The sequence below is a fragment of the Ailuropoda melanoleuca genome, chromosome 13 (assembly GCF_002007445.2).
Source record: "Ailuropoda melanoleuca isolate Jingjing chromosome 13, ASM200744v2, whole genome shotgun sequence".
Classification (NCBI taxonomy): domain Eukaryota; kingdom Metazoa; phylum Chordata; class Mammalia; order Carnivora; family Ursidae; genus Ailuropoda; species Ailuropoda melanoleuca.
In genome coordinates this window covers 26,342,356-26,359,873 of record NC_048230.1, presented here as the reverse complement: position 1 = coordinate 26,359,873, position 17,518 = coordinate 26,342,356, and the positions used below count along the sequence as shown (strand labels likewise).

The window sequence follows — 17,518 nt, the reverse complement described above, 5'->3', positions numbered from 1 at the left end:
GGGGAGGTCTCAAGGGAGGCGCTGGCCCGACGTCCCCGCCCTGTCCCGCCCCGCCCAGCTCGGGCTAGCCTTCCTTCCTAGAGCCCCCGGCGGCTGAGACAGAAAGCCACCGCCCACCAGGGGACAGGATCCAGGGAAGGCCCGGAGATGGCGCCGATCCCCCCAAGGTCCTACAAGCCAGCCACTGGGGGCCAACCTGGAACCCTCCACCGGAGACCGCGGGAATCGCCGCTGAGTCAGCAACGCACGCGCGCGCCCGCGGTCGCCCTGGCCCCGCCCCGTCCGCGGCCCGGCCCCGCCCCGTCCGTTTAGCGCCTCGGTTAACCCCTTCCGACACAACCTCAGGCCATTCAGTCTGAGAGGCCTCCGCTCTATTCGAAGACCGCAGAATTCCTTTGAATCTTAAATCACTCTCCCCACTGGAATTCAGTGAGCTGTGCGCTCGAAATCAGGTTTTATTTCCGACCTGGGTCTACACTTCCCCGAGTCTCTGCCTCAGCTTCTTCACCTTAAAAAAGGTGACTCAGACCCAAGAGTTGGGCTACTCCATTGAGGGGCGGGGGGCCGCCTCTAGAGCTGTGCCTGGCGCAGGCAGCTAACGAGCTTTCCTTTGTCAGGAACCCTGAGACGAGACAGGGGTTCAGAGAGCCGCAGTCGGGGCTTTCCTCTATGCCCTATGCCCTCCGTTCTCCAAAGCTCCTTCTCGAGAGGGTTTTTAATCTGTTGGCTGGTGAGCCAAGAGTTAAAACAAGGGCATGAAGGCGGGCTTCCATGACGTCACTAGCACTCCGCGTCCGACCTCAGGGACGGGGGCGTGGCTGACATCGCACCGCCCCCTCCCTCCTTATTCCTCTGCTCCTCCCCGCTGTCACCAAGCCAGGGGCACATGATGCAACCCGCCGCGGTTTCAGTGGCCTGATTGGTGGCCGCGCCCGGCGCCAGGCACAGGGATTGGGCAGGGGAGGCTGTGACGAAAACTGCACCCTGCCCTGTAAAGAAGGGAGGAGAGAAAGAAGAGGGAAGGGGGGGTACTCGGAGGGGAGGGGGTTGGGGAGGCGGGGTCCCGGCGCTGTGCTCGCGCCCCTAGCGCGCCAGTCCCGGGGCTGCAGGGAGCGCAGCGCGCGCGGCCCGGGCCCCGGCCACCGGACACCCTACCGGACACGACCCTCCCTGGAGCTTGGACAACTGCCCACCTCGGACATTGCACCGGACACTGCCCCCCACAGGGCTGGACACTACAACGGACACTACTTCCCAGCTCCGGACATTGCTCCCCCCCCAGCCCTGGACGCTTTCCCCCTCCCCCTCCGGGGGCCCAGACACCGAGCCCCCCGCAGGCTCTACAAAGCGACCTCTTGCACCCCAGCGCCAGACACTGCCTCCTCCTTGTCCCCCTCTCCCTTCCCCTCCTCCCGCTGCATCATTCCCCTGCTGGGGTCGGAGCCCCGCCAGTTTCTCCGACCCCCTGCAGCTCGGCCCGGCTGCCCGCGCCCCCTTCCCCCGGCTGCTCGCCCGGATGCCTCTCCCCGGGGGATTGTGGTGGCTCCTCTGCTGCCGTCGAGGTTTTACTCTTCTGCACCGGGACTACGGGGACGGCGAGCTTAGCGGGGACGGGGACGAGGACGAGGACGAGGAGACCTTTGAGCTGCGGACCCCGAGTCCAGCGGGCGGCGGGAGGGTAAGTCCCTGGGGGTTTGGAGCCTTGTCTCAATCCCTCTCACTACAAGCGTCCCTCACGTCTGATCCTGCTCCAGACTCCAGCCAAACGCCGTGCTCTTGGCGGACGGGGACGTGGGAGAGGTTTTTGCCTGGGGGGCCAGGAGCCCCCGGGAGCTCAAGGAGCAGCCCTACTCGGGATGTGCCTGTGGGCCTCGCGCCGCATGCTGGGCGCTGTCCACCTGCTAGGGGCCCTGAGGCAGGGGAGGCGTCACGCGTGGCCCGACCTGGCCCTGCCTCTCCCTTCCCCGCCGGGGCCGCGTCCCATCCCGTCTCCTTCCGCCTCCGCCAGCGCCGAGGAATGTGGCGAGGCAGGCTGGGCGGCTCGGACGCCTGGGTCCGCTCCGCTCCCAGTTCGTGAGCGCTGAGTGCTGGGGCCAGATGCTGGAGCTCCCGCCGCGGGGACCTGGGAGAGGGGGAGAAGGCATCCTCAGATTGGGGTCAGTGCCAGGGATCCCACGGAGAGGGAGCTGGGGGCCACAAGTCTTCGAGGACCCCTCGTCATTACCCTGCCACTCAAGACAGAACTCTCGGCCCTCCCTGGTGAGGCTCCTGGGGAATCCCTGAGGGGATGGTGAGGGACACTTGGCTGCCCGGTTTTGCGGAATCTCCCCGTGGGGAAACTGAGGCTCGATTGGTCTGGAAGACCTCCATCCCCTGACGTCCCCTCCCGGATTCCCCTGCACACCGGCAACCAGACTCCGTGCGCTATGGCCTGGGTCAGGCTCCCATCCCCCGCTCAGGGGTCCCCAGCAGGCCCGGTGGCTCGGTGCCCGGGTGGGGCGGGCTGCGCCGCTGGGGCCGGCGCCAGCACCTGGCGGAGGCGGAGGGCGGATAAATATAGAGGGGGGTGGAGGGAGGGAAGCAGGGGACTGCGATTAGGGGAGTTGGTCTAAGAGAGTGGTCAGCACCTGCCCCCCGCGGTGGTGTGGCTAAGAACTCCTCTTGGACCCTCCAGAAAAGAGGTGGATCTGCGTCCCAGGAAGGCACAGGATCCAGGCGTCCCCAAGCTTCCAGCTTGGGCAGGGTCGGCTCTGTGAACCACGCCATTGCCTCCCTCATGCTCCACCTCCACCCCCCTCCCCCGAGCTTGAGGACAGGTGTCCCTGCCCCCCTCCCCCACCTCCCCTCCTGGCTTTAGCAGTCTGGGCACTATGGGATGATGGCACAGTTCCTGCCTGACCCGGCTCCTGGACGGGTTTTTGGTCTCTCTCAGACCCCAGTCTTCCGTTGAAGTTCCAGGGCAGGGGGGGAGAAGGGCAAAATCCTGAACTGTACCTCCCCTGGAGAGTGTGTGCCATTTTTCAGCCTGCCCTCCCTGAGCCCCAGCAAAGGGGGAGGGTCTCTGCTTACCACTGACTCTCAGGGGTGTCTGTGGGAGGACATAAGAAGTTCTTGGAGAAAGCCCTATACTGAAAGATTCCCTCTTCCCTTCATTCACCTCTGTGCCCACCACCTGCCTGTCTGCCGGCCAATGAAGGGAAAATGAGGAGGAGGGGGTGACTTCCAACAAGAAGGAGATTCATCCACCTCTCTCTTTTGAAAGATGGGGAAGCTAGGGCCCAAAGACTGAGAGGATCTGTGAAGTTTCCTCAGCCAGTTAGTGATTCGAGTTAGTGGTCAGGCTGTTACTGGAACCCTGGTCTCCCGACTGGACTCCCTGCACAGTGCTCTCACCGTATCCTGCCCTGAATTAGATCTTCAAAGGGAAGCAGAGACAAGGCTGGAGACTTGACTTCTTCACTGGGGCTGTTCTGTAGAGACTGGCGGAAGGGGCTACCTCGCGGCTTCAGCTGTCTCCCCCAAAGTCACAACCCCACTCCTTGATCCCTCAATTCCCTGAGCAGCGCTGTCCTGGGGGCAGAAGCCACGGGCATCTTGCGATGACGGCTCTGATCCTGAGGGCTGCTCCCGCCTGTTTCCCCAGGGCCCCTTGGACGTGACGCTGACTCAGCCGGTGAGGAGCGGGCCGGTCTCAGACAGGTGAGCTCGGCCCCTGCGTCTCAGGGTATGAAGCCCCCAGGCTGTTCCCGGGACCCCAGTCCTCGCCGTCTGCCCTCCCGCAGTTGTGCAATAAGGGAGAGGCCTTACGCCGGACGCTGTGGTTTGGCCGGGGTCCCGGGGGGGCGGTCCGACTGGGGGCGCGGGGAGAAAGGGGGGGTCTGGGCTATTTCTGGTGCGAGGTCAGAACGGCCCAGCGTTTCCCACAGCCTGGGGGAGGGGTGTCCAGGCCGGGAGCAGGCTCCCCTCGCTGTCTGGGGAGCCCCGACTGAGGAGCCCCCTGGAGGCGGGGTGCAGGACTGACAGCCTCACCCAACCCTTCCTCCCCTCTGGCCCAGGCTGCAGAGCTGGGAGGAGACACGGAGCCTCATTCCGGAGAAGGGGCCACCCGAGGAGGACCCGGACGTCGTCGTGAAAGGTGGGGACCCACCTCATGCACTCTGGAAGTCCCAATCCCAACCCTCTAGGGGATAACGTCTTATCCTGCTCAGCCCCTTTTTCTCTCTCTCCCCTCCCCCCAGGTTGGCTCTACCGAGAGCCCCGCGGAGGAGGGGCTAGGCCCTGGTTGCCTCCGCGCCGGGCCTGGTTCGTGCTCACCCGGGACTCCCTGGACCAGTTCAGTAGCAGCGGGAAGGGGGCGCGGCGCCTCGGGAGCCTCGTGCTCACCAGCTTGTGCTCCGTGACCGGCCCGGAGCGCCGTCCCAAGGAGACCGGTGAGACTTCGTGGGGAGTCTTGTACCTCCCTGCGCATCAGCCCCAGCCGGCCTTCATTGCCCTCCACGGCCTCTCTTTCCCCAGGTCTGTGGTCAGTGACCGTGTCTGGCCGGAAGCACAGCGTCCGGCTCTGCTCCCCGCGCCAGGCCGAGGCGGAACGCTGGGGGGTGGCGCTGAGAGAAGTGATAGCGTCCAAGGCGCCGCTGGAGACCCCTACCCAGCTGCTGCTTAGGGACATTCAGGTGTGAAAGAGGGGACTTCGTGGAGAAGGAGGAAGGGGGTGGACCCAGAAGCTTTCTGAGTTCATGGGGAGCCCCCTTTTCCATCCCTGTGACTCCTTCCCTGGCTTCTAGGAGAGTTGCGGGGACCCGGAAGCCGTGGCCCTTATTTACCGTCGGAACCCAATTCTGAGGCACACCAGTGGTGCCTTGTATGCTCCACTCCTGCCGCTGCCCTACGGTGTCAGCGCCCCAGGTGAGTGGTGGCATGACTCCAGTCCCTTGGATGGGGAATCCAAATGCTTCACTTCACAGGGACTTAGAAGTCCAAAGGGGTACCCGCCCCTCACTTTTCAAAGGGCTGAGAATGGAAGCTGACCAGACTGATACCCAGGGTGGAGGAGAGGGAAGCCAGCACAGGAAAAAAGCCCCCCCCCTTCTCTATGGGTCTCATTCCCACTACTGATACTCCTTCGTGAGTTTTTACACTCTATTTTTCATTTTACTCTTAAGACCCTGTCATACTATGTTTCCAACTGCTGGAAAAGCCAGCACTTTGGGAGAACGTGCTGGCCTCATCTAGCTATACCTCATCCCAAAAAGGAATAGTGACTAGTCTGGGTCTTAAAACTAGAAGATTAAGGGGAGCTGGGAGAAGAACCCTTGTTTCCCGACTCCCCGTCCAGCCTGTTTCTGGCCTGTGGTGATGGCTCTTAGTGCCCAATTACAGAATCTGGGGCTTGCACCTGTGTCCCTTAGTCAGCCCCTGCAGCTCACTAACTCAGAGTGCAGCCTTAGTGGCCGGAGGGGGAGGTGCCTGGGAGGCTCAGTGGGGACCACTGCTTTCCCTTCACTCTTCCTGTCGTTCGTACTCTCCCCTCCTTGCCACCCCCTGCCCCCCTTACACTCCCTCTGACCTTTCCCTGGTTCATGCCTTCCTTCCAGGGCCCAGCTCTGTGTCCCCTCTCCAAACCGTCCCTCCGCCCCCACCCTCCCGCAGGTCCGGGCTACGCACCCTTGCGCGAGGAGGCGGTGCGGCTGTTCCTGGCGCTGCAGGCGCTGGAGGGGGCGCGGCGCCCCGGGCCCCTGATGCAGGGTGTGCTCCAGACCTGCCGGGACCTGCCCGCGCTCCGCGACGAGCTCTTCCTGCAGCTGGCTAAGCAGACCTCGGGCCCCGCAGGCCCTCCGGGGCCCCCCGCTACCGAGCTGAGGCCATGGCCGCCTACCTGGCTCTGGCGGCGCAGTGTCCAGGGTTCGGCGCTGCTCGGTATGACGTTCTGGAGCTGAGCACGGTGAGGGGGAGAAGGGAGAGGGGACTCTGGTGGCCCAAGCCCTATACCTCTGCCCCAGAGCCACAGGCCCCCCTGTGGGTCATTGCACTCCCTGCGCCCAGGACAGCTGCCCATCTCAAACCCCAGGAGTCACTGGCCCTTGGGCTCTCACCTCTACGGAGCCTTAAGGCCCACCACACATGCCGTGTGGATCACAGAGGGGACCGGGAAACTCCCTGCTCACAGCCATCTCCCCCCACCAAAAATAATGCTGCAGGGTCCCCTCCTTCCACCCTGACTCTACCTATCTGTCCGTAGGAGCCTGGTGGGGGCACTCCACAGAAGCTATGCCTGGGCTTGGGAGCCAAGGCCATGTCCCTCTCCCGGCCGGGTGAGACAGAGCCCATCCACAGTGTCAGCTATGGCCATGTGGCCGCCTGCCAGCTAATGGGCCCCCACACCCTGGCACTGAGGGTGGGAGAGAGCCAGCTCCTCCTGCAGAGTCCCCAGGTTAGTGGGAAGAGGGTGTAGAAGGAGGAAGGGAGGGAAGGGATGTCAAGAAACATTTTATTAAACACTGAGCCAGGTACAGCTCTAGGCACTGGGGATGCAGCAGTGATCAAAGACAAGCTCAAGGCGCTTAGATTAGAGCAGGATGTCAGACACTAAATAAGGCATCAAAAACTATATGACAGTAACAAATGCTACCAAGGTAAGTGTGGGGTGACACGAAGTGACTGGAAGGGGCCATAGCATTAGGTAGGACAGTCAGGAAGGGATACTGGAAGGGACGTTTAGGCTAGCCCTGGGAAGATCTGGGGGAACAGCATTCCAGGTAGAGGTACTGCAGGTGGAAAGGCCCTGAGATGACAACGGCATCTTAGAGAAGCAGAAAGACCCAAGTGTGACTGGCACATAGCGAATGAAGGAGAGCGTGGTGGTGAGGAGGGAAAGGTTGTGGGGGGCAGCTCTCGGAAGGCCGTGGTGAAGAGCCTGGGTGGAAGAGGAGACAAAGGAGAAGCCAGTGGCCCCTACTACCCTCTGACCTCTGCCCTCTCTTAGGTGGAAGAGATCATGCAGCTGGTGAATGCCTACTTGCCCAATCCCTCCTCCGAGAGGCCTTCCAGCAGCCCTTCTCCTCCATGCCAAGACCTGCCAGACACCTCCCCTCCCAGCCAGCACCCGGGCCTGGACGAGCCCCAGGGACAGTCTGGCTGTTTGGGGCAGCTGCAGGACTGAGCCTGCCAAGAGGTCACGACCTCCCTTCTGCCTCCAGCCTGGACCTGGACTGCTCTGAGATTTGAGGGAACCATGGACCCTTTTGGCCCTGCAGGGACAGGGCACACCCCATACCCAAGGGCTGCAACGGGTGCAGACAGTTTTCTAGTTTGTTTCTTAATTTATTTGTAGAAGAGAAGCAAAAAAAAATCCTTATTTACACAAACCCTTCCTGTGGGAGTGTTGTCAGTGGGACAAGTTAGAGCCCCAGAGCTCAGAGCTCCACCCCTGGGGACGCCCACACTCCGAGCTTTTACCAACACTGAGGGGAGTCTGGACACCACAGGGCTCCACCCTCCTTGACCTTCTGGATTTAACCTCCTCGTAGCCAGCAGGCTGCCACAGGGTGCTGGGTGGGGCAGGCAACAGGGCAGTTTTGGAAGCTGGCAATTACTCATACTCTCTTCTCCATTGAGTGCCACAGGGGTGGCCTCCTGGCGTCCCTGAGGCCAGAAGGCAGTGAGTCATCAACTGGCACTACCCAGTTCCTACCCTGGTGTCCAGCTTCTGGGCCCTCATTGGGTCCATTTCGGTATGCCTACTGCTTTGGGTCTGGAATGGAGAGAAGCTTGGGGCAAGATCAGACCCAAGAACTTCTCTGGCACAGATCAACAACTTATCAGGATGGGCTCAGCCCTACTCCTGAGTTCCCTTCCTGCTTTATCAAGTTAGGTTGAATTGGGTTGCGTTCCTTAGGATCCGATAGCCTTGGGCACTGGGAATCCAGAGTCCCAAGTTTCCTGACCCACTCAGAATGCTGCAGGCCCTCCTTCACTAGCCCCCACAGCCTACTTCCTGAGTGGAAGAGTCTAGGGCTATACTGATCCATCCTGGGGCAGGAGCTTAGGCACTGAGGACAGAGCAGACCTCAGTCACCCTCTGTAATCTTGAGAGGTAGGGCTGACTCCAGTAGAGCAGCCTGGTCCTAGGGGGTATGCCAATGGGAACAGTGACCACACTGAGACCTGGACTAGTGGTAGGAAGCCAGAGCAGGTAAAGGCCACATGCCTGGGAGCTGGGAGGGAAAATGGATCACTCCCCCCTCATATTCACAGACCAAGCCCTGACTGTATCCACAGCCAAGCTCTGACTATAGCCACGACAAAGCTTTATTACTTTATTAGAGCTGAACAAGCATATCAAGGGTCAGGGCAGACAAGGGAGGAAGTAGGGCCAGCGCCTGGGCTGGAGATGAACCTAGGAAGGTTTCTGGTGAGGGCAATCTGGGTCACAGGGACCAGGCATTATGGGAACTATGCTTACTGTCCAGGGGAAGTGGTAGGGAGGAAGTCACTGCTCCTGGGCGCCCCAGGAGATATAGTCAGGCCGTGTGGCCGCATGGTACTCATCGATAAGCTCCTGCACAACCTCCCTGGACGTGTCCAGCTCATCGAAGTTCTCCTTGAAGATGTCCTCCTTGCGGAACTGCTCCAGGAAGGCCTCCCGCTTCCGCAGCTTGTCGTACTGCTGGCAGGAACTTTCAAAGAGCTGAAAGAGATAGTAATCTCCAGGATGGGAACCAGCACAAGATAAGGGGCTGGAATGGAATGGGGCAGGATGATAAGAGTGGCTAGTGGAACAGACTGGTCAAAGAAGACCAGGACATTAGGCTCACCGAGGAGATGCTGGTGTGGTTGGCCATCATGAGCCCACTGACCCGGTGCGCTGAAGGCAGGTAGGGAGACTTCCTCGACAGGGCCACCTGGATGCTGGCAGGGCCCCAGGGGATGAAGTTGGCCAGCTTCCGTTCCCGGATCCTCTGCAGACTCTTGTGGACCTGGGGGGAGGGGTGCACGCAACAGTGGTGGTGGTAGCCTCTCCTCTACCCCTGTGGGTTCCGGGGGTGGCACGAAGGGGCCTCACCTACCTGGGTGGGGTCCACCTCCCCCTGGATGATGTTGAGGATGGCGATGTAGCAGTGGTTGGTCTGGCGGTCCCGGCCTGTGGACACCATCACGTTCTTGGGCTGCAGCAGCCGCCTCATGACGTCCAGGACCGTGGTCTTCCTCACGCTGGCCACCTGAGGGGACAGCGGGCCACAGGGCCCAGGCCGGCACTCAGGGCACAGTCTGATGCCTGAGCCCCATCAGACTCGGGCCAGTGTGGTCTCTTGGGGCGGTGTCTCGAGATTCAGGTCTACACTGAGCCTCTGCTGTGGGACCATGAACCTCGGCCCTCCTCCGCTCAGCAAGCTCCTACCCCTGTGCGGGAGCGTCAGCAGCCCCCCCAGAGCCCGGGCCCTGCGGGGAGCCAGAGGCAGAGGGGAGAGGAGAGCAGAGCAGCACGGAGTCAGACAGTCTGTGCCAGTCCCTGAGCACAGAGCCTCTGGGGGCCGCAAAGGGCAGCTCCTGGGGCAGCAGGAGGAGAGAAAGGCTAGGGCAGGGCCTGCTGGGGCTGCTCCTACCGACTGGTCCGTGGTGAGCGGGGTGTAGCCCGTCATGAGGAAGTGGAGTCGAGGGGTGGGAATGAGCGAGGCGATGAGGCCGATGAGGTCGTTGTTCATGTAGCCGGGGTAGCGCAGGGTGGTGGTGCTGGCTGACATGATGGTGGACACCTGGGGACAGGAGCGCCGTGTCATGGGCCTTGGCCCCAGGGAGGGGTAGGGTTTCCAGCCCAGAGAGTCCAGGAGTGGGGGCTCACCAGCTGGTTGATCTGGGAGAAGGACGGGTTCTGGATGTGCAGGCGGTCTGTGGCGATCCGGTTCAGGGCTGTGTTGTCCAGCACCACCTGGGGGGGACAGAAGAGGGTCACGGCACCTTTTTGAGGAGAAAGGGGGCAGAGAGATAAGTTATTAGCTTAGCCCCCTCTAAACTCCAAAACCAGGATGTAGGTGTGCTAACTTAAAAGGGAAACTACTGTCTCTGGGGCATCACAAGACACTTTTCTACCATCCAGTAAATAAATGTGATTATCCCCATTGCCATGCACTGTGCCTGGCTCTGGAGACACCATGGAGGATAAAACAAGCGTGGTCCATCCCCGAGAAAAGTATAGTTACAGTCTGAAATACACACGAAGGAATTTGACCTTAACAGGTGGTCAGGGAAGGTCTAAGAAAGTGACCCTGGGGATGAGAATTTAAGCATGCGGAGGCATTAAATTGGCTAACTGGGGACATACGTCAGGGCGTATACACTTTCTTGAGAGCCTTGCTGCCTAAAGGGACTAAAAGCAACTTGGAGTCAAGTCCTTAGTTCATAATTTGGGCCACCGGGTATGGCTTTGTTGGTCCTCTGTTCTCTGGGCAGGGGCTTGGGAAAGGCAGGGTGTCCATGTCTCACTGGCTTGAGGAGATGGACCAAAGCCCCCCACTCCCTCTCCAGTGCTCACCACACAGTCTGCGTTCTGGGTCAGCCTCTTGAGCGTGAGCAGTGAGTTGTAGGGCTGGACCACCACATCGCTCATCTCATCCTGGTTGGGAAACACTGAGTACGTCTGCACCAGCTTCTTGGGGTACCTGGGGGTGAAGAAGAGGGAAAGGGGAATGTGACACAGTGAATTGGAAGGACCCCCATCACTGCCCATCTTGGTCTTCTCTAGAGCTAACAGGGCCATTCCTTTCCAAGTGTCACCAAGCTCTTCGTACAAAAGGGGGGCAAGAACAGAACGGAGTGCTTAAAGCCCAGGAGCCAAAAAGAATACACCTAAAGCATCAAACCCATCAAACTCTGCAGGTCCCTCCTCTTCCTAGGCAAACCCCCTCCTGGGAGTTCTTGCTTCCAAGATGTTCCCTGGATGGCCAGGCTCTGTTCCTACCAATGACTCAAAGCGACAGTGCCAGGCCTTCCAGTCCAAAAGGAAAAAGCCATAAAAAGGAAAGACCTTATTTAGGGAACCAGGGCTCATGCCCTCTCCCCAGACACAGGCTTACCTGTCATTCAGCCGTTCGAGAAGGTAGGAGCCCAGGCCAGAACCTGTCCCCCCAGCGATGGAATGACACAGCACGAAGCCCTGCAGGGGGAGGGATGGAGAGGCAGTCTCCAGGGATGTGGGGGAGAGGCTTCAGGCTTGTCTCATTCCCCACTCCCAACACACCCATGTCTCAAAGCTTCTGTGTCCATCCAGGCTGCCACTCCTTGGGAAGGAAGACTCATGCCTAAGGAGCTGATGCCATCAAGATTAGGATCTCCTTGAGGACAAGTACTGTACCTTATTTACCTCGATATCTCACATATGATGCTCAAAAAATTAGTTTTGAGTAGAATTGCCCCCATCACACCACCTGTTCGGGCTACGTCCTGACTTGTCCCCAGCACTTTACAGCCTTGTTTTTCCTTCAGCGGGGCAGAGCCTCACCTCTAAGCTGTCACTTCCATCTGCTTCTCGGTCTATGATGTCAAAAATGTCTTCATGGATTTTCTCACCCTGTAGAGAGAGACATAGAAGGGAGGGTCAGGATGAGGGTTCTAGGGAGTATCTCTTTTCAGCACCAAGAACTCTACCCTGGGACACCGCTGCCACCCTCAAGCAGAGCCTCAGCTGTGACCCTCAGCCCAATAAAACTATTTTGCAAATGATCTGCAGTCTGCATAAGCCTCACCCTGGCTGTCCCTCTTGTCAGGTTATCCCTTTGTCTCTTATTTATTGTCTGGTCTGGTCAAATCCCCAGGCTGCCTGAGCCTGCCTTGCCCTGGGGCGGGAACATCAAGGCTTTCTGGGATGGCCACCCAGATACCTGCGAGAATCCACTGGCCCAGTTGTTGCCAGCTCCTCCTCCATGCTCCGACAGGTAGATGTTCTCTGGGTTGTAGAGCTTGGCATAGGGGGAGTTGAGGATGGAGTGGATCACCCGGGGCTCCAGGTCCAGCAGCACTGCCCTGGGGATGTAGTGCTCATCGTCTGCCTGTCAAGGGGAGTCCAGCAGAGGGGCCCAATCAGCTAAGGCCCAGTCCTCCATCCTCCCAACTCTGGCTCCTGCCTGCCCTCCGTCCTCAAGCCAGCTGCCCTGGCTCCTCTGCCCAGCAGGTTTCCCGGTAGCAGGCCCCTGCCCTTCCCTCAGCCCGCCTGGCCAAGTCGCTGGGGGCACCTGGTAGAAAAAGACGTCCTTGCGGTCAGTGCCCTCGGTGGCGAACTCCTCCACGATGCCCTCGGGGCTGATACCATGCTCGGCGCACAGCTGTTTCCAGAACTCGAACCCAACTGGGGGATGGGGAGAGATGCCTGGGTCTGCTAGTCATAAGGCCTCAGGAGCCCGGGGTTAGGCTCAGAGGCTGTCACACTCAGAGGCTGCACCCGAGACACCTGGTCTGGGAGCTGTCACAGCCCAGGCGCGGCTCTCCATCTGGGGCGTGTTCATTACGCGCAATAGGGCAGGGGTTCATGGAAGGGGAAAGGGGGACTGGAGGATGCCAAGCACTGGGTGGGACCCGAAGGGGCAGAAGCGGAGACTGGAGGGGCCCGGCGCTCGCTCGCTCGCTCACTCTGGTTGCCGCACTGGCCCAGCTGCAGGGTGATGATCTCCCGGGGCATCGCTCTTCAGACGTGGGCGCGCCAGCCCTGCCCGGCGGGAGTCACTGCGGAGACGAACGCCTGGCAGCGGGGCTCGCAGGACGTGAGGAGCGCGCGCTCTCCTCGTCTTTTGACGCGAGCGCTCGGTCTGCGCGTGTGCAGTGCGGGCCTCCCCGCTGCCGCCGGGCCGGGCTGCCCAACCTGGACATCATTTCCCCCACAACACTTACAGCTGGAATTCGGCACAGGCGCAGTGTGAGGCCACGCCCCTTCTGCTCGCCCACCCCCAGCTCCGCGCCTGCGCGGTGAGACTCTTTGGGGCTGCGGGGGTAGTGACCCGGGTGTGGGGGCGGGGAGGGGCGGTACAGGTGGACCCGGTCAGCTGGATGTTGCGGGTAGGTGAGTGGGTGGGTGGTTCTTCTGGACAGAAGGGCTGGGATCAAACCAGTCTCTTTTTCAATTTCTATTTTTCAATTAAATCTACCTAACATAAACTTTACCATTTTAATCATTTTTAATTGTACGGTTCTGTGGCATCATGTACATTCACACTGTTCCGCCATCATCACTGTCATTCATCCCCAGAACTTGGACACCTTCCCAGACTGAAACCCTGTACCGTTAAATAGAAGCTCTCCATCCTCATCCCCATCAAAGCCTACTTTCTGTGTCTATGATTTTGACCAGGCATCTTATATAAATGGAATTATATAGTATATGTCCTTTTGTGTCTAGCTTATTTCACTTACTCACTCACTGTAATGTCCTCAGGGTAACTCCATGTTGTAACGTGTGTCAGAATTTCATTCCTTTTTAAGGATGTATAATATTTCATTGCATGTATATGCCACATTTTGTGTTTATCAATTCATCTGTAGATGGGACATGGGGGTTGGGTTGCTTCCACCTATTGGCTATTGTGAATAATTCTGCCACGAGCGTGGTTGTTAAAATAAGTTTGAGTCCCTGCTTTCAGTTATTCATTATTCTGGGTAGATACCCAGAAGCAGAATTGCGGGTCATGTGGTAATTCGATGTTTAATTTTTGGAGGCATTGCCACACCATCTTTTATAGTGGCAGCGGTATTTTACATTCCCACTGGCAATGTGCAAGGGTTCCAATTTCTTCGCATCCTCACCAACACTTGTCACATTCTATTTTTTGTTTTGTTTGTTTTATAATAGCTATCTTAATGAGTGTGAAGTGGTATCTCATTGTGGTTTCTGTTTTATTTTTTTTTTAATTCTTTTAAAGATTATTTATTTGAGAGAGAGAGAGCAGGGCAGGGAGGGGCAGAGGAAGGAGAGAGAGAATCTCAAGCAGACTCCCTGCTGAGTGCCGAACCCAAAATGGGGCTCGATCCCTCCATCCTCAGATCAAGACTTGAGCCGAAATCAAGAATCTGGCGCTTAACCCACTGAGCCACTCAGGTGCCCCTCTGTTTGATTTTAAATTACAGAAAATTTTAAACATACAAGCAAGCTTTTGTATTTTTATTGTGTATATATTTTTTAAGATTTTATTTATTTGACAGAGACAGCCAGCAAGAGAGGGAACACAAGCAGGGGGAGTGGGAGAGGAAGAAGCAGGCTCATAGCGGAGGAGCCTGATCCCATAACGCCGGGATCACGCCCTGAGCCGAAGGCAGACGCTTAACGGCTGCGCCACCCAGGCTCCCCTATTATATGTTTTTTGTTGTTGTTGTTTTAATTTTATGTAAATGGTATCAGAGTATACTAGCCTTTTGTAACCTTTTTTCACCCACATTGGATTTTTGTGATTTAGCAATGTTGATACATATAGATTTATTTCATTATTTTTAACTGGTTTATAGGGTTTCATTGGATGAATAAAATAGTTTATTCTATTCCCACACAGGGGTGATTAGATTGTTTCTATTTATCCCCTGTTACATAGAATGAATACAGGATTGGTCATTTCTGAGCGCGAAAGAAAATATCTCTACCACTGGCATGTGCATCTTCTTTAGAAGGCTTACAAACTTAACAAGTTTTCACATATTTTTTCCTAGATGTATGTATCAATTTACACTCTTACCAGCAAAGGAGTTTCCATTTCTTTACAACTGCATCCACTCTTGGGGTATCAGATCTTAATTTTTGTCCATCCCATGGATGTCCAATGGAATCTTATAATTGTAATTTCCACAGTCTGATCACAAGGGAGGTTGATTTGATTTGTTGTGGTTGTTAGACTTTTCAGAATTGCCTGCTCATATCCTTTGCTCATTTTTCTATTGGGCTTTTTTTTAGACATAATAAGATATTCTACGAATTTTTTCTTGGTCGTATGGGTCACAAATATTGTCACTTGGTCTATGGCTTGTCTTTTTTTTAAAGATTGTATTTATTTGACACACAGAGAAAGAGAGATAGCGAGCGAGCGAGAGAGCACAAGAAGGCGAGCAGCAGGGAGAGGGAGAAGCAGGCTCCCCACCAAGGAGGAGACTGACACGGGGCTCGATCCCAGGACCCCAGGATCGTGACCCAAGTCGAAGGCAGACACTTAAAGGACCGAGCCACCCAGGCGCCCCTATGCCTTGTCTTTCTTTATATTCTGCATCTGGTGGGATAGAGAAAATGTTAATGTAGACAGTTATTTTACTTTTCCTTTCTGTTTTGTACGTTTTATACCTTGTTAAAAAATCACCCGCTTTCCCAGTATCATAAATCTGTCCTTTTATGTTGTCTTCCAAATGCCCCTTAGTAGTTTTGCTTGTTCCCTGTGTTGTGTACTGACTTGTTACGATTTCAAATCCATGCTTTGAAAACTTGTTTTGGACAAAGTTGTTTGTGGTTTGAACTTGTTTTCGTGAAATTGTTTTGAAGTTGGATAGTAGAACTTTCTTATCGAACTCTAGCACCTGGAGTGGAGAGGACCATTACATCATCGACACCATAGTAACGGCCGGCCATGGTGTCCATCACATGGTGGACTTTTAAACTTTAAAAACCAAGAGGTATGACCAGCAACTCAAAAATGTTTGGTCTGGACAAGGCTACTCTTTGCTGATCTAAATAGTTCTCTGGAGATCTTGAGACACTTACTCCTGCTGTGGCCAGGCTACCTTGGCCAGCAATGGCGTTAAACCACACAGCGCTCTCAGGAAGAGAAGCGACATCTGCTTCTGTCTTTTTTTTTTTTTTTAAGATTTTTAAAAAGATTTTATTTATTTATTTGACAGAGATAAAGACAGCCAGCAAGAGAGGGAACACAAGCAGGGGGAGTGGGAGAGGAAGAAGCAGGCTCCCAGCAGAGGAACCTGATGCGGGGCTCGATCCCAGAATGCTGGGATCACACCCTGAGCTGAAGGCAGACGCTTAGCGACTGAGCCACCCAGGCGCCCCTGCTTCTGTCTCAGGGAGGCTAGTCCTCCTTGGCAGTGGTGGTGCAAGCTGTGTAGCCGTCCCTGCAGTAATAATTTTCAGAGCAGCCACCTTGCCTGCCGACACTGGCACCGTCTCCCGCTAGCTACATGCGCCCGCAGTGAGGGACCTAAGCAGGCAGCTGATACCTAGTGTTTAGTTGGAAGGACTGACACTATCAAGAACCAACTCGTAGAAAGGTACACCTCAACTAATATTGGACTTTATTTCTTTCATCTCTCCTTTGCCTGGAACGAGAATGTAATTTATCTGTCATTGGTTTGGAATATACTATTTCTCGATTGATGTATTAAGAGACATTATCCTGTGTGCTCTTAGCTTGTGAAGTATTATTACTATAAATTATAATTCTTACAGTGAACCTGTGTTAAATAAATTATTGGCAAAGACAAACTTAGTCTCTGAGCATAATTTGCCCTGAACGAAACACCCTATAGGTCTTTGGTTCATCTGGAACTTATTTGGAGGCCTGCTGTAAGATAGGGATCCACTTTATCTTTTCCATATGGATGGCCCGTGGTCTCCAAGCCAATTACTGAAGAGTGGGTGCAGCACCCCCCACCCCCAGAACATTCTAAAGTCCCCACTCTGATGCGGGGCTGGCTTCTGGCTGCTCTTCTTCTCCGTTGGGCTGTCTGTCTGTCCCTGGCTGGCGGGCTTTCTCTGGGAGCTCCTCAGAGGCGCTGGCAAAAGCACCACTGCCAAGAGTCATGCTCAGACGAAGTTTTTTGTTTTCTTTTCTCTCTCACTTTCTCTTTTTTTATGAGAACTCGGCCACCTTCCAGCCCTGGCCGCCAAGAATCCTCTGGGCTTCTTTAGAAGACTCTGGCTTGCCCCATGCCCATCCCCTCCCAGGCCTCTGCTCAGTTTCCCTCCCCCCACCCCAGCCTCCCAGCCCACTTCCTCTGCTTGGGCCAGGCTGTTGGGGGTGTCCCCCAGGAGGACTGGCAGCCTTGCCCTTTCAGGAAGGATCTGGGTGCTCCCTTTGAAGTTCGAGCTCCTCCTTGGGGCTCTCTTCCCCTGACAGAACTGCTCCTAAGCGCTGGCTGGCTTCAGAGGCTCTTCTAGGCCCTTCTCTGAGTGCCCAGGTGAAGAGGAAGGCTTTAGAGATGAGAGTAAACTTGCCAGCCCTCCCCTCCTTTTGAGTCTGGAACAGCTGTCTGCTTCTTTTAAAAATAATAAGCTGTAAGCAGTTTATGAACACTTGTGAAATGAGAGAGTTTAATTTTAACCTTTTCTTATGATTAATAACAGTGTCTTGCTCCTCCTTCTAGTCTCCCAGAAGTGGGAAAACTTCCTTCAAATCCTAGTTGATAGGCAAACAGGCTAGAACGTGTGACTTGGTCTGAGTTGGAGAAATTGCAAGGTGGGTTTCCTCGAAGAAGCCATCTCTGACCAGCTGGAGGCTCCTTCTCACCTGTAGAAATGGGTCGGAGACACGCTTACGTACAGAGCAGCACGTAA

At 56.3% G+C, this 17,518-nt stretch overlaps 2 protein-coding genes and 1 long non-coding RNA gene across 6 annotated transcripts in view; 2 read left to right on the top strand and 1 right to left on the bottom strand.

Annotated features, from left to right (window-relative positions):
* The first annotated feature begins 1,055 nt into the window (after positions 1-1,055).
* Positions 1,056-8,162, top strand: PLEKHH3 (pleckstrin homology, MyTH4 and FERM domain containing H3). Its single transcript, XM_034640777.1, is given in 10 exon segments — positions 1,056-1,678; positions 3,644-3,699; positions 4,056-4,135; positions 4,239-4,430; positions 4,516-4,673; positions 4,785-4,905; positions 5,650-5,852; positions 5,855-5,941; positions 6,239-6,430; positions 6,983-8,162. Coding segments are annotated over 10 exon segments (1,428 nt in total). The 5' UTR covers positions 1,056-1,516; the 3' UTR covers positions 7,160-8,162.
* A 127-nt stretch (positions 8,163-8,289) lies between these two features.
* LOC100472368 (tubulin gamma-2 chain) lies at positions 8,290-12,852 on the bottom strand. 2 transcript variants are annotated; one of them, XM_034640776.1, is made up of 11 exons: positions 12,619-12,852; positions 12,225-12,337; positions 11,874-12,041; positions 11,495-11,563; positions 11,070-11,176; positions 10,529-10,655; positions 9,839-9,925; positions 9,603-9,752; positions 9,066-9,218; positions 8,814-8,975; positions 8,290-8,686 (listed from the first exon to the last, which is right to left on the bottom strand). In XM_034640776.1, the coding sequence occupies exons 1-11, from the start codon at positions 12,665-12,667 to the stop codon at positions 8,489-8,491; spliced, it is 1,383 nt and encodes a 460-aa protein (XP_034496667.1). In that variant the 5' UTR covers positions 12,668-12,852; the 3' UTR covers positions 8,290-8,488. The 2 variants fall into 2 exon arrangements, with proteins under 2 accessions (XP_034496667.1, XP_002922189.1); XM_002922143.4 differs by having other exon boundaries at positions 11,070-11,149.
* A 19-nt stretch (positions 12,853-12,871) lies between these two features.
* The window catches only part of LOC109490077, a 28,182-nt gene continuing 23,535 nt past the window's right edge, over positions 12,872-17,518 (top strand). For 2 of the 3 annotated variants that reach the window (XR_004619684.1, XR_004619682.1), the window contains exon 1: positions 13,003-13,041. This is a non-coding gene — a long non-coding RNA (uncharacterized LOC109490077). Of the gene's footprint in view, positions 12,952-13,002; positions 13,042-17,518 lie in introns of those variants that run through there. The other variant, XR_004619683.1, reaches the window with a different exon arrangement.

Coding starts and splice junctions, on each gene's coding strand:
- LOC100472368 (XM_034640776.1), bottom strand. CDS start 12,667: ATGCCCCGGGAGATCATCACCCTGCAGCTGGGCCAGTGCGGCAACCAG. Junction 9,926..10,528: donor CCCAGAACGCAGACTGTGTG/GTGAGCACTGGA, acceptor TGTCCCCCCCAG/GTGGTGCTGGACAACACAGC. Junction 9,219..9,602: donor CGCTCACCACGGACCAGTCG/GTAGGAGCAGCC, acceptor CTGTCCCCTCAG/GTGGCCAGCGTGAGGAAGAC.